General features: G+C 40.6%; 1 protein-coding gene across 1 annotated transcript; it reads right to left on the bottom strand.

Moving 5' to 3' along the window:
• Positions 1–343: 343 nt before the first annotated feature.
• Positions 344–6,444, bottom strand: LOC120435606 (collagen alpha-1(XIV) chain-like). Its single transcript, XM_039605357.1, has 6 exons — positions 6,332–6,444; positions 5,710–5,776; positions 5,431–5,619; positions 5,076–5,153; positions 4,272–4,427; positions 344–585 (listed from the first exon to the last, which is right to left on the bottom strand). Exons 1-6 carry the CDS (start codon positions 6,422–6,424, stop codon positions 344–346), a joined length of 825 nt encoding a protein of 274 aa, XP_039461291.1. The 5' UTR covers positions 6,425–6,444.
• Between the last annotated feature and the right edge of the window lie 9,366 nt (positions 6,445–15,810).

Below are 15,810 nucleotides of genomic sequence, written 5' to 3'. Positions count from 1 at the left end.
AGGAAACCAAACAGGATTCCAAATGAAACGTTAGAAACCAGCGGGGAACATCATTGGTGGCTACATGAACCTTTGTTATACCGTCTGTGAGAACAGTTCACCTGTGAAACATGAACCCTCTTTGAGATCCGACGTTTTCCAAACAATATTGTTGACAAATGAAAAAAAAACAAAATGTAAATTGTTTTGAAACAGTTTTCTTAACGTAGCATAGATGAGTTACAATAGTCCCGACTGGTATCCCTTCCCGTCCCTCTACAATGTCCATAAGAAATCCTTTACATCAGGCACTTGTTGATTAGTCCATAGCAGCTCCGAGCCGCCCAATCAGAATCAACTCCTCTCAGTTAGTCCACGCGGCGCCTCTCTTTAGTCGTCTCTTCGACCCGACTTTCTCTTCCTCCTCCTTCACACTCCGAGAGGTGCGGTAGACACCAGGAGACCTCAGCTCAATGTCACCCAGGGCCAGTGCGGGATCATCGGGGGCCACTGGTCGAGGGGCCGGGTAGTTGGGCTGGTAGTAGCGGTACGGATCGTGTTCCTCGACCTCGCCGTAGTTCTGGAAGACGCTGGGTGGTAGTTGGACTGCGGGGACAGCGCCGCCGTCAGTGACATCCTCGCCTTCTGTGATGCCGGCCAACCAGGCAATGAACCAACCAGCAGCCCGGCAGATAGGCAGTGAAAAGCCCAAAACAAAGATGGCCGACCCCGCCACCACAGGAAGCAGTGTTTTAGAGCAATTTGTAGGGTTTTGATTGGGTTAGCAAGAAAAAAGGGGGTGGGTAAGAAGAAAGGAGCAAGAGACACAGAGACAAGGGTTACCAAAGGTTACCAGGTCAAAGGTTATGTTGTCAAGGTTACCCAGTCAGGATTTGTGAGTCAGGGTTAGAAAGTCATTTGACAATGTTGAGGGTCGTTAGGATAAAAAGCTTTAAATAAGTCAGATTGAGCTTTGATGTTTACGTTTTGTGAGACATTTTGGACAAATGTCTAAGTATTACCAGCAAGTATCAGATCAGTTTTGTATTAGCTGACATTCAAACTGTCATATTTTAAGTAACTGAATGTGTTCAAATATTTTCTTTAAAATGATAAGCATCTGGATACTTAGCGTGCAAAAATATTCACAGTTGTCGTGCAGATGAGTGTTTAGGACGAGTTACAGGAGTTTGTATTAAGTCAGTGGAGTCTGGGAATTAAAAAAGAGGAATTGGATGATCATAATCTAGAAGAAAAGGTAAGGAGAGGACGACTGTGTCAATGTAAGTTCACAGTATGTCGTTTTCAACCTGCTGATAATTCAATATTTTTTCTTGCTCCTAAAAAATACAACAAAAAATTAAAACAAGCAACAAATGCATCACATAAAGTAGTGCTGTTTGTATACGGCACCTCAGTGAGCCACTCTGGATTTATGTGGACCAAATCTACGTATGACTTTTAGGGATCTACAACTATAGGAAGTAATAATAATGATAATAATGAGATTAAGATTAAGATTACATCTGCTGATGATCAGATCAGATGATGGTATATAATTGCATGTTGTTCTCCAAGTAATTCATATCTGTGTAATACTGGGAGCAATATATCTCTTACAAAATGTTATAATTATGGTCAACAGCCTCTGAGTCGATCACCACAGACAGATCAGGAATGTCTGCCTGGAAACCAACAAATTTAAATGATCTTTCCCATTTCTTCCTGGATGATTGGTCCATCATCAGGTCAGAAATATGCCAGAAGTTTGTTCATGGGTAACAAAAGCATCTGGTTGAGGTGCAGCTTGCCTGAAGGTATATTTAACCACATATTAGTTTGGGTGTTTGAATACTTTTGACCCAAATTCAAAAGTCATTAAAGATTTAAGCTTTACAATCATTCCAGCCTGGAAAAAGAACAGTTCACAGAAATCCTAAAAAGCTCCAAATTACTACGACATTCCCGCCCATCATGAGCGTATGCAAACTTAACTGAAGCCACATCACGGTTGAAGCTCCCGTCACATGTGGTCCAACATGTGGGGATGTTTGGATCATAGCAATAATTCTGATCGTGCTACATTAAACCTGCCATGACTGTCAGGGATTTAAGGTTTTAGAGAGGGGTGAAAGTGGACACTGGGAAGGAAAAAGGGTGCATTGGATTTATAGCACGAGACAAAACACATGAATTGCACAGCCCTGTTTGATTATAAGTGAACGTCTCAGTAATATTCTGTTGTGGGTTATTATGGGGGATAAAAGAAGGTGAAGACAGAGATGTGGAGACACAAACACAGAGACAGAAGAGTGATTACAACATGCAGACATTACTCACATGACCACCCTGCAGACTGCAAGCTGCACAGCTCCGTTTAGGCCACTGTGTGACCTTTAACCTCAAACACATCAGTGATGTAGCACCAACATGCACAGAACATGCTGAAGACGACTCCTGCAGGGTTTTCTTTAGCCTCTCAAAAACATGTTTGCTGACTTGTGATTGGTGCAAACTAACAGTGATCAGGATGCATGTGAGGGATCAGCTGTGAAGCTGCTCAGATATAAATGCCTCCTGGGTCTTTGCCTGCAGCAGGTCAGAAAACAGACTGAGTGCGGATGCTGGAAGGTAACATCTGCCTGCAGTGCTGCTTCATCACCTGCAACTTTCATGTGGATTTTGTCATTTGTTGAATGTTTGTATGGTGACATATTTAGTAACTAATGCATGCATAAGAAAACCCTGCATGGAGCATCTTTCCAGTGACAGATTAAACCCACACTCACTGCACAGAGTGATTCAGCACCAACTGAGACGTTAAGATGCAGAGTTTATGACCACGTGTGGAATAAAACATGTTGTTTTTGAAAACATGTAACCTGAGGTTTTTTTCCTTCTACTTTAACACAATAGAAGTCGTTCCAGAGCTGATGTTCAAAGATCTGTCAGATTTAAATGAGTTTTAATCCCAATAAAATATTCGTTTCTTTTATTTTTCACTTTGAAGTTAAATAATCAGCATCTTTACTCAACATCTGGTCTCAGTTCAAGAAACTGCTGCAAAATCAAAGTTGTGTTTGTTTGTTTGACTGAAGAAATTTTGAGAAGTAAAGTTTGAACTTTTTTCATCCTCATAAGAAAAAAAGTCTAAAATCTCAGGTCACAGTTATTTACTCAGTGACTGCTTTTACATACATGAACCTCATTTTGATCATCTTTAGCATCAACAGAAAAATCTACCACTGTAAAAGTCTATGAATGATTTTAAAAATAAGAAGCAGCAGAATAAATAAACTTTAAAAACTCAGCTGTTTTGTCTCAAAAGAAACTGTCTCAACAAATTCTGCTTAGAGTTTATTATTTTGGGTGAAATGAGCCTTTAAAGGCCACTTTGAGGCTAAATTGTTAAAGACATCATCTCTGTCTCTGTCGTTCCATCGAGTCTTTGGATGTTTAAAATCACGTCCAAAAGAAATCCCAGTGCGCTGCATGATATTTGAAATTGTACAAAATGTAAAAATCTCACACTGAAGATGAATTTCTGTGTTTTTTTAACTTCAACACACCGACTGCTGTTTGTGAAACTGAATCCTGCATCTTAGCTGTGAGTGTATCTGAACGTGTTTCACCTTCAGACACACTGAGTGTGGGTGGATGACTTTATGTGAACATGAAGCACTAAATGTATAAAGGCTCATTTACACCATGAAGGCTGCTCTCAAAGACTGGCACAGACTTAACGCTGTTTGTTAAGGTGGAATTAAGAAATAAGTGTCTAAAGTTTTTAGAACATGTTTAGCGCCACCTTGTGGCCGGACGTCACTTTTTTCTTAAATTCAGCTTCACGAGGTTTTAAATTTCTGTCAGTTTTTGAAAGCAGGGTTCCAGAGTGTAAATGAACCTTTATACATGTAGTGTTTCATGCCCACTTCTGTGACATGCACTCTGTGTAACTCAGTGGCAGCTTTTCAGTGTGAAAATGAACCACAAGAACTGAACATCTCTCTTCATGACTTCAGTCCAAATACAATCAGCTGTGAAATGTTTTCATGCTCAGTTAAAAAGTTTCTTCTGTTCACATATTTGAACAAACATGCAGGTTTTCTGTAAGTCTCATTACAGCCTCTTCAGTCTGTGGCTGTAATTACACAACAGTCACGGTGGAGGCTGCTGCTTTAATCATGTGGCTGACAATAATAATAATTAATAATAATAACAATTAAAAACCTCAACAATTAGAGTCTTGATAACACTGGTGGATCATAGTTTCCTCATATTTCTGAGACTACGTGCCTCCAACATTGTAGCCCACACAGGAGTTCTGATCACAGTAACCCGGAGGCCCCTGGGGCCGATGGGACCGGGGCTCGGGCCGACCGGGTACTCCGGGATTTCAGGTCGTCCTGAGGGTCCAGAGCTACCTGGTCTGCCCTGTCCCTGGGGACCTGGGAGGAAGAGGATGAAGAGTTTAGAAAACAAAACACAAATGTTAGAATTACAGATTCACTCTGTGAGGTCAAACTCATCATCAGTCATAAGAACCCCGACTGTGAGCCCAAAGTTATCACAACATGTGTTTGTGTTTACTTTTCTCCTGCGTTTTGTCAGTCAGACAGAAAAATACTTTGCAACTATCAAAGTGATGTTTTTAATGGTTTTATGGTCAGAGTCATGTAGCCAAAGTACTTCTAGACTTTTCCAGTTAATAAATGTTTAAGACATTTTTAAATGACACTCAGAATTAACTTAATAACATCTCAACAACTAAAACTATAGAAAAAAATTATATCAACTATTCAATTTTAGAGACACAATTTGTTTACATTTTTTGGTTCAGTTCAGAAAAACAACAACAACAACAAAACTACTACTACTAATAAAAATAATAATCTAGCTTACCATGTCACTTATCTTAAGACATTTAATAAAAATTTAATATTTTCTGTTGAATTCTGTGGATTTTACAACATCTTAATGATCCATGTGAAACATGTGAAACATGTTTTCTTTTACTAATCAGGTGATCATGTTCAGGACTTTCTTCACCGCATCACTGGGATGGTTCAGAAAGGCTTAGTAGGAAAATAAGTTACCAGGTGGTCCTGGAGGTCCTCTGGGTCCTTGAACACCAACACCTGGAGATCCCTTATCACCCTTCTCTCCTGGTTGTCCTGGAAACACAACAGAAAGAAAAGCTGTTTTCATTCTTTATTTAGTGTCATTTCTGACAGATACACTGTAACATGGAGAAAGTCTGTAAGGTCGACCTTTCCTGCACAGTTCTGACTTTTTATTTATGTATTTGCTGTTAGACTGAACCACTGCAGCTTTGCATCGTTTGCAGTTCAAAATCATTTTGTATTTATTTTACACTGGGCCGTGTGGCAGCCCCTCAGTTCACACTCTGTTTTAAACAGTAACAGAGTTTTACTATTTGGTTAAACTTACCTCTTTCTCCTGGTTGCCCATTCTGTCCATTCTGTCCTGGGAAGCCTGGTCTGCCTGGGGGTCCCTGTTCTCCCTGTGGTCCTGGGGGTCCTTCTCGACCAGGCTCTCCTGGTGGTCCGGGAACTGTGCGGATTGACACCGGAGGACTCGGCACGTGGTTCAGGATGCTGTTGTAGCGCGCCATGTGGCCTGAAAACAGTTCAGTTCAAACATCATCATCATCATCATTATTATTAACAATAACAAGTGGGGTTTTTTTTGTTTGTTTTTTTAACTCACTTTGCATCAGCTGCTCACAGACCTGTCTGGCAATGGCCTGAACTGATGCTGTCGACTGGAGATCTCCCTGAAAAACCAAACGATGTTCATATAAAACACATTCAGTTATGTGGGAGTGTTTTTAAATGATTCATATTCTGTGTTTTATGAAGGCGCTACAGACTCAAATATAATTATTAGGACTGAAATTTACACATAAATCTGCAGACTTGTTTCATTTCTTTTTCAGCAGTTTTGCAGCAGCTGCTTGTGTCAAATATTAAGTTACAGCAAATTTAAAGTAAATTTATTTTGTGAAACTCAAATACATGAAGCCTGTGATGAGCTTTCAGCATGAAGAATGAAAATGATGAGATTTTGGGCTTTTTTAGATTAGTTCACAGTCAACATGCCAAATTTACATTTCTATGCTTTACACAGATTATATTTACTTATTGGATGATGCTCATATTTCATTAATACTTTGATGGATGTCTGCTGTTTATGAAATTCTTTTTTCCTTAAAGTGTATCCTTAAGTTTTACATTCCTGATGCAACACAACAATATATCTCAATATGCAGGTTAGCAGACAGGACGTTTGTGACTGAGTGAAAGTAACAACATGAAGACAGAGAGCTCACCCGTTCACCTTTCTCTCCCTTAGTTCCAGGAGGTCCCTGCAAGAGAAATGAATTCATGAAAAACGAGGAAAAAAACACAAACTTGTGAAGCATCGAACACAAGATGAAGCAGGTGATTCTCTCGTCAGGACAGCAGGTTGATCATCTTGCTGTCCTCATTAAACTCAAGCCTGCTTGTTTGTGTCATTAAATTAAAATATTGGAAATCTTCATCTATATGTATAATAAGTAAAAACATAATTTCAAATGTTTGTAGTTTTCAGTGTTGACATTTCTCAGAGGGAAACAGACACATCTTAAATCGAGGGGATTTGATTTCAGGAACGTGTCGAGACCAGCGAGAGGTCTCTGGCCTTCAGGACTGTGATGATGATACGTTTGTCGTGATGGGACTTTAACATTCCCTCTCAGAGTCTGGGGCAAATCTACATGAAACATCGTTAGAAGCTTCAAATGTGTCGACACAAAACAGAGAATATGAATATTTGTGCAGCGCTGTCACTTAAAGTCGTGTTTATAATAATACTGATACAGACAAACATCCAGTAAGAATGTAGAACAGAGGAATAAACACATAATAAACCAACATCAATGGAGCGTAGGCTGCTGTGACCTCGGTGCTTCTTTCTAATATAAAACCTTCACTGAATGATGTTTATCGAGATGAGAAAGTATAAAAACTGTTAAGAAATACAACCCAGAATGTAGAATTTATGGAAATAGTGCTAATACCCAAAACTTGAACTACTGTATATTTTACTTCCCTAAATTCTCATTACGACCTGTAATTTCCCAGCATGAGGTAATGAGCTGATGAGGCCTTTCTGCAGTCCACCCATGCATCTGTAATTACAAACATTTTATCGCAGTGATGAATAATCATTTGTCAGCAGATTGTATCACCTCCCACAGAGTCCAGTGTCTTCTTTGTTGCTGCACTTCAAATGTGATTTACTCTCCAAGAAGTTTTCACATAAGCAGGACTAAATATGAAAGCAGCGAGCGCTCACACACCTCTGTTTTCAGTGGCTGAAGTAGAAACCAGTACAGCAAATGGACAGCAGACAAAGGTTTACATGCACAGCTACATACTGATCACTGACTCTGCAAAAAGAAAAAGCTGACATGCAAACAGGTGGAGATCAAACTGAGACACTATGCTGTGTTTTGCATGAAGCTGCTGTCCCACCTGTTTCTCCTTTAGTCTGATTTAAATGCTTGAAACTCTTTGAATTTTCAGTTTATTTCCACTGCTGACCAAATATTTTAACACATTTGCAATAATGACAAATTAAGGCTATGCATAAGTGCAGTTCCTCTTATCAACACTAGAGGCAGGCTCCAAAAACATCCACATTCACAACAGAAATAAACACGTTTAAGTGAGAACAAAAAGACTTTGAGTGAACTGTGATTCCTGCCACTGAGTCATCACAGCAACATAAAAGTCCTGATGTACAAACAGAATGAAAGAAAGAGGAGCCGTCAGCATCAGTGATGGATCTGTTCTGGCTGAATGCCGTGCTCACTGTTCATTCATGTGTTCACCCAGAAGGATAACGACACTGCCAGCTTCTGATAGAAAGAAATAAGGATTTGTGTCGGCCATTTGAAAGGCTGTCAAAGGTGGAGGCTCAAACAGCAGTTTTCTGTTGACATAAACACAAAACACTGAGCTGCACATATCAGTGAATGTGTCAAACAGCTTCTAGAGCTTCAGATTGGACAGGAAGCTGTTAACCTCTTTGACAGACGCTTACCTCGCTGCACTCTCAGTGTTCAGCTGACAGACTGGACAGAGTCACTGACAACACATCCCGCTGCCTCCTGCGTCTTTGCAGAGACCGTTCACATGCAGCAGCTCATGCCAGAAACATGAAACTCATAAAACTCCCAAATAATGGCGTTCCTTCTAAGAGCTAAAAACCCTGCCCACCCAGGTCGGTTTGGTTAATGAGGACAGGCAGCTCCACTCACTGACAGACTCACTGGTGGTACCAGCTCTCCCTGCTTTCCTGGAGCTCCTGGAGTTCCCTGAAGACATAAAGAAATGAAAAGCAATTTTTAATTACATTATTTTAATTATTATAAAGTTGTTCCTGTTGTACATGCCAAGTTCTATTATTATCACCTAAAGTCACAGTTTTAATTAAACTTTACATGTCAGTGACTAACAGAGAAACTGCATGCATTGCCATGCATATATATCCTCCTCTGAATCCTCCAAAACATTAATAAAAACAGCAACAGTGACTTACGATGGTTCCTGGGGGGCCCTGTGTGCCTGGGGGCCCATCTTTGCCTGGCAGTCCCTGAGAAGGTGAAAGTAGATGTTATAATAAAATAAGACTAAAGAGTTCCTCCGATGACTTTGACCCAGCAGTTGTGTCTCGCTCTAGGAAACTTTTATCTTTTTTCTGTTTTTTTTTCCACTCGTCTCTCCGTGGAGCCATGCTGTGCATTAACGGGGTGTTTTTTAAAGCGTCACAGCTCTTTTGTACTTCATTGTTGCTCCTGTCCCAAATTAGCCTATATTTAAAATCAATCCAATGCCTCAAGTTCAACATCTGATATATTATTTTTCTTTCATTTGCAAATCAGTTTATTGAATTGTACAGGATTTCATCCTATTCAGTCTAAGCAGGTATTATATAATTTAATATAATCTAGAAAAAACAAGAGTAGTACAATGACAGTAGAGACAGTTATTATTCATATTAGTATTAGACCACATCCCAGTGGTTTAATGACTGTTAATATCTGTAGTATCAACAAACTTATCAAACAGCTGCATTATTAGTGTGTCTGTTATGACTCACTCTGGGTCCTGGAGGTCCTTCCCTCCCTGGACCTCCGGGTCTTCCAGGAACCCCCTGAAACAGCACGAGGAGAGCAGAGGTCACTGCAGGTCACGTTCACACCAGCCCTAAATCTCAACACATCGATTTCAGTGTCTGTAACTCATTATTGGTGAGTGGGCCTGTGATGGAGCTCTGGATGTACACTTCCTAAATACCTCCTAAGAGAAGAGTACTCACAGGTGCTCCCATGACATGGATTTTTACTCATACCTACACTTTTAGACTGAAGATATGAAGCCTTGTACCTGTGTTTTATCATCTGAGGAGTCTCCTCCACCAAAGGAGGAAAGATACAACATGACAGACATCGGGATGAAAGGAGGTTAAACACTTCACAGTATTTTTCCCCAGGTTAAGGACTTGCAGAGAGAGAAGGATTTAAAACGTGATGTTGAAGTCTCCTTCTTTCCTAAGTGACAGGTAATTCCACCTAACAGTCTAAATTTGATTTTTTTTTTTATCTCTCTAAAAAATTTATATTCAATTATGAAAGCACAGTAATGTGTTTAAGCATCACTTGATGTAAAGAAATGAGAAGCTGAGTGTTGGTATCTTACTAAGAGTGCAATGAGAGCTATCATCTGTAAGTATATAAAAGGCAATCACATCTTATTACCTGAGTTCCTTGTTGTCCCACATCACCTTTCTGACCTCTCTCTCCAGGACTGCCCTGCAGGCACAACGACACAGTTTAAATCAAAGATTAAGGGGGAAAAGTAACAAAGCAAGAGTGAATGTAACACTTGACTCACTTTAAATAGTTTAGAACAGCCAAAACTACAGACCAGTTGCTAGGTTCAGCAGGATTACAACAGGAAATGAGGTGAATGCAGAATGAAATGGCTGGAGACAGGAAATGGTTATTATTTTTTATTATTATAACACAATGGTTATTATTTTGTACAGAAATGAAAATAAAATAAGACACAAATTCCACAATTGTGATTAATAACACTGAGCAGTGCTGATTTTCTAACACTGGAATATTTCTAACATTTTGAGTTATGTTCCAGTGTTAGAAAATCAGCACTGCTCACTGTTAGTCATTGTTAATCTTCAAAACTGACTAGAAAAGTGCTCATTTAGCACTCAACAGTGTTATATTTCGTTGTTATGTGCGATTGTTTATCGGCCCCCGAAATATAACAAGACTGAAGAAGTCACTTGGATGAGTGACGAAATGTTTCTCCCACAAAACGCTACGTCCAGATGAACAATCAACTTTTGGAGATAACAAGGAGTTCTTATCCGAGTTCTTCGAATTCCTTGCTGATTGTGCATCACGGTATGACCAGATCCTCCTGCTTGGTGATTTTAACATACACGTTTGCTGTCCGGGGAAGCCCCTGGCCAAGGACTTCCTTGCCTTAGTGAACTCTTTTAATTTTGTCCAATCTGTTAGTGGTGCCACTCAAGAACGTGGTCACACACTGGACTTAGTTTTATCTTATGGTTTATCTGTTTGCAATGTACATGTTGAAGATGCAGTATTCTCTGATCATATGCCATATCTTATTTGATATTGCTCCTTCTAATGCTTTTGCAAATCAGGCTGTACCTGTTCGATGTTATCGTGCCTTTGGCTCTGATACTGCCAAACGGTTTTCTATACTGTTTGACAAATTAATGTCTTATGCCCCTGAGTTGCCCACTGCAGATGACCTATTTTTGTATTTTGACTTTGCTTGTAAACAGTGATGCCGGTAACGCGTTGCTTAGTAACACGTTACTCTGAATATGACCACTTTTTCAGTAGCGACTAATCTAACGTGTTACTATTTCCATAACAGTAGTCAGATTAAAGTTACTTGTCCAAACCACTGTTCGTTACTCTTTTTTTTAAGCAAAAAGATTTGGTTTCTTCTTTTCGTCTAAGCGGATGACAAACGCATACGTGTCGTGAAACGTCACATAAGTGACAGGTCACGTTTCCCGCTCACAAGCAGCCAGCGACGTAAAAAAGTGTAAACAACAATGGAGGGAGAGAGATGTTCGTTCTTTAGCTGGACATATGGTCACTATTTTGAGTTTCTGTCAACTAAAGATTTCAATATTAATGTTTGTTGTACACTCTGTGTTGGCGAAAAAGTGTTATCTACCTTCAAAAACACTACGTCAAACTTAAAGAAACATTTGGAGTCGCAGCACAGCACAGTCAAACTCACAGAGAGAGTCCCACCAAGTGGTCCGAAGCAGAGAGCCGTGACTTCCGCAGAAGGTCCCACACCCCCCAAACAACAAAAGTTGGAATTTGGTGCAAAACCAGTAAGTGATGAAGAATTGAAGAAGTTGGTCGCGCAGTATATTGTAGAAGAAATGCTATCTATAAACACTGTTGACTCGCCCACGTTTCGTGCCATAATAAAAAAGATCCCTACTTCTGTTAATGCCGAGCTGCCTCACCGAACGGCTTTTACTTCTTACTTGGAGACGGAGTTTACAGAAATGGAGAGAAATTTGAAGACCGCACTGAATGAGATTGACTTTGTTTCAACTACCGCGGATATTTGGACTGCTAACAACAGAAGCTATATGGGAGTAACGCTCCACTGGATCAGTAGAACCACATTAGAGCGCCACAAGGTTGCATTAGCATGTAGGCAAATTCATGGTAGACACACGTATGATGTCATTGGTACAGAAATCGAAAACATTCACTCCTCTTATGGATTACTCAACAAAGTAGTTGCAACAGTTACTGATACTGGATCCAACTTTGTTAAGGCGTTTCAAGTTTATCATCCTGTCACGGAGTCCGATGATGAGACGGAGGAGGAAGAGTCCACCCCCAAAGACGATGATGTCACTTTTTCTGATCTGTCAGAAATCCTCTCGGCTGAGAATGAAAGTGATGGTCAGCTGTCTCTTCCCCCACACCGCAGGTGTGCTTCGCACACCATCAACATAATTTGCACACATGATGTGGAGAAACATTTAACAACCAATGCAGAAAGCAGGGCTGTGTATAGGAGCAGCACAGCAAAATGCACAGCTCTTTGGACCAAATCGAGTAGATCTACACTTGCATCAGAAACAGTGGAAGAAATCAGCAAAAGAAAGCTCCTAATACCAACATCCACAAGGTGGAATTCCTGTTTTGATGCTGTAAAGAGAATTGCAGAAATCCCCATGGGTGAGCTGAATACTGTGTGCACAAAGCTAGGACTGAAGTGCTTCAAAGATCAAGAATACCAGTTCCTGCATGAGTACTGCATGGCCATGAAACTGACTGCAGCATTGGACATTTTACAAGGCGACTGTCCATATAGAACTTTACTACCAACACTTGAAGTTCTGATGCAGAAGACCCAGGCTGTGAAAGATGCCCTCTCCAGGATGACTGCAGGCCTTCCAGATGCCATTGTACAGGTACGCTCCATCTTGAAATTAGTCAAATTTTTTGCTTCATACAATTCACAAACATGGAACAGAATATTAATTATCATTGAAAAATAAGATTAAAACAATTAAAAATGTTTACAAGTAACCTAAAACAAAATAAATCCATAATATTGATCTCATATTAGGCATGGTTTGCAAATAATTCAATAACATAATATATTGTAGGCATGAAAATATCGATTGTTTTTTAGGCTATTCAGACTCGTTTCGCCGGTGTGCTGGACGACAAAGATGCCCTTCTTGCAGCTGCCAGTTGTCCAAAATTCAAACTCCGATGGCTGAGAGATGCAGGAAGGAGGGAGCAAGTAAAACAGCTTCTGACAGCAGAGTGTTGCACCACTGCTCCTCTGGCAACAAACCCTGCCAGTGTGCCCAGTGCTACTACATCTAGCAGCCAAGGTGAGATGGACTTTTTCACTTTTGAGGCAGAGCCAGAGGAGGAGACCTATTCTGCAGAAAAAGAAGTCATGGACTACCTGATGTCAGGCTACGACCTTCAGATTCTGCATAAGTTTTCAAGCATAAAGACAATTTTTTTAAAGTATAACACTCCAACCCCATCAAGTGCTCCTGTGGAGTGACTTTTTAGTCTGGGAGGTTTGGTGCTCACGCCTAAAAGAAATCGACTTTCTGACAGAAGGTTTGAGAAGCTTCTGTTAATGAGGTACAACCACTAGTTTACTCACTCCACTCTACTGTTTCCCCCATAACATGCGATGACAACATATACTGAAAAAAAGAGAATGGGGAATCCAATTTAAATAACTATTTACAAGTAATTGAATTGAGTTTATCAAAGTCACTTAATAAACTTATTAAAGTTTTCAAGTTGATCAATTTGAATTGATCAACAATTACTTGCAAGGAAGTAAGGCAATTTAAGATGGACCTGCACTCTCTTTTTTTCATAAGATTAGTCCAAAGTTACAAAAGCGGACAATAGTGCTTACATGTGGATGGTATAAAAAGTATCTTAAGGGAAGTCAAGAAAGACTCTTTGTTTGTTTTTTATAAAAAGCATTTATGTGAAATGAAGTCAAGAAAGACTCCTTTTTTTATAAAAAGTATTTATGTTAAATAAAGTTGACTTATTTTTTTTATAAAAAGTATTTATGTTAAGTGAAGTAACAAGACTGTCTTTATTTTCATACAAACAAGTATTTCTGTCAGGAAAAAAGTTTTAAGTTCAACTTCAAATGTCAGGAGATATATTGTTGACATTACTGTTAAAATACACTTCCAATAAAGTGAGTATTGGCAAAACCGGTTGATGTTTTTATGTTGAGGCAGTGGGGAGTGTTATTGGCAGCTTCTGAAAGTAACTAATAAAGTAACTAGTAATCTAACTTAGTTACTTTAAAAATAATCAGTAAAGTAACTAAGTTACTTTTGGAAGGAGTAATCAGTAGTCCGTAATATATTACTTTTCAAAGTAACTGTGGCAACACTGCTTGTAAATCTGTGCTTGATGTTGTTGCCCCTTTGAGGCTAAGAAAATGTCAATCTAAGACTAGTCCATGGTTAACAGATCATACCCGAGCTATTAGAAGACAATGTAGGAAATGTGAAAGACAGTGAAAAAAGTCTCTCTGGAAGCCCTAAAAATTAGCTGGAAAACTTATCAGAGGGCAGTTAAGGCTGATAAACACTCCTACTTTTCTCAACTTATTTCGGCCATCTCACATAACCCTCGTGTTTTATACTATACTATAAATTCTGTACTTAACTTGGAGGGTTACAACCGTTGCAAGAGCGTAGTCCGCATATCCGGCAATAAGTCAGACTCGTTCCTGGTGGGTGATGGGCCCTGTCAGGGCCGCTCTTTGTCACCAATCCCATTCATAATTTTATTGACAGCATTTCTAGGCATAGAAAAGTGGCGGGAAGCTTTCACTTGGGTGGTCTCAGGATCTCATCTCTGCTTTTTGCAGATGATGTGGTTCTGTTGGCTTCATCAGGTGATGGCCTCCAGCTCGCCTTGGAACGGTTCACAGCCGAGTGTGAAGCGGTGGGAATGAGAATCAGCACCTCCAAATCTGAGGCCATGGTCCTCAGCCGGAAAAGGGTGGAGCGCCCACTCCGGGTCAGGGACGAGTCCCTGCCCCAAGTGGAGGCATTTAAGTATCTCGGGGTCTTGTTCACGAGTGATGGGACAAGGAAGTGGGAGATGGACAGATGGATTGGTACAGCGGCTGCAGTGATGCGGACGCTGTACCGGTCTGTTGTGGTGAAGAGAGAGCTGAGTGTAAAAACGAAGCTCTCAATTTACTGGTCGATCTACGTCCCTACCCTCACCTATGGTCACGAGCTGTGGGTAGTGACCGAAAGAACGAGATCTCGGATACAAGCGGCGGAAATGAGCTTCCTCCGAAGGGTGGCTGGCCTCTCCCTTAGAGATAGGGTGAGAAGTTCGGCCATTCGGGAGGGGCTCAGAGTAGAGCCGCTGCTCCTCCACATCAAAAGGAGCCAGTTGAGGTGGTCCGGGTATCTGACAAGGATGCCTCCTGGGTGAGGTGTTCCGGGTTCTGGGAGGAGGCCCCGGGGCAGACCCAGGTCACGTTGGTGTTCCCCTGGATAAACTGGAGGAGGTGGCTGGGGAGAAGGAGGTCTGGGCTTCTCTGCTTAGGCTGCTGCCCCCGCGACCCGGCCCCGGAGAAGCGGAAGAAGATGGATGGATGGATGGATGGATGGATGGATGTTTTGCACTGTGCCTCCTGTGTGTTCCACGAGTCACGTTGAGTCACTTATGCTTTCTTGTCTACATTCGTGTCTCCCCAGTCAGTCGTGCCTCCATGTCACAGTTTGTCGCTCGTCTCTGTGTTCCATGTTTGCTCTTTTTTCCCTGTTGTATCCCCTTGTCAAGTGTGCGTCTCTATGTTCTGCCTCCTGTTTTACTTTGACAGTCTGTGTCCTATTTCAGTGTATTCCACTTTATTTCCTTTGTCAGATATGTCAGATTATGATTATGTCAGATTAGTCCCAGCTCTGCTTCCTGTTTCCCATTCCCTCGTTACTCTCTGCCTTTATTTAAGCCCTACCCTCACCGTGCTGTTTGTCCCTTTGTGTTCCTGATGAAATTCTAGTATTCAGTACCTGTTTTATGTTTCTTATTTTCTAGTGTCGAGTTTCTAGTTTTCATGTTTGTGGTTTTGGTTTATTTTTTGTGACATTTATTTTTTATGGAAAGTCTTCCCAGCAATAAAAGCTACGCTTTGA

Source organism: Oreochromis aureus, linkage group 22 (genome assembly GCF_013358895.1).
Source record: "Oreochromis aureus strain Israel breed Guangdong linkage group 22, ZZ_aureus, whole genome shotgun sequence".
In the NCBI taxonomy this organism is placed as follows: Eukaryota; Metazoa; Chordata; class Actinopteri; order Cichliformes; family Cichlidae; genus Oreochromis; species Oreochromis aureus.
Note: the sequence above shows the minus strand (reverse complement) of the source record. Positions and strands in the feature narration are given on the sequence as shown.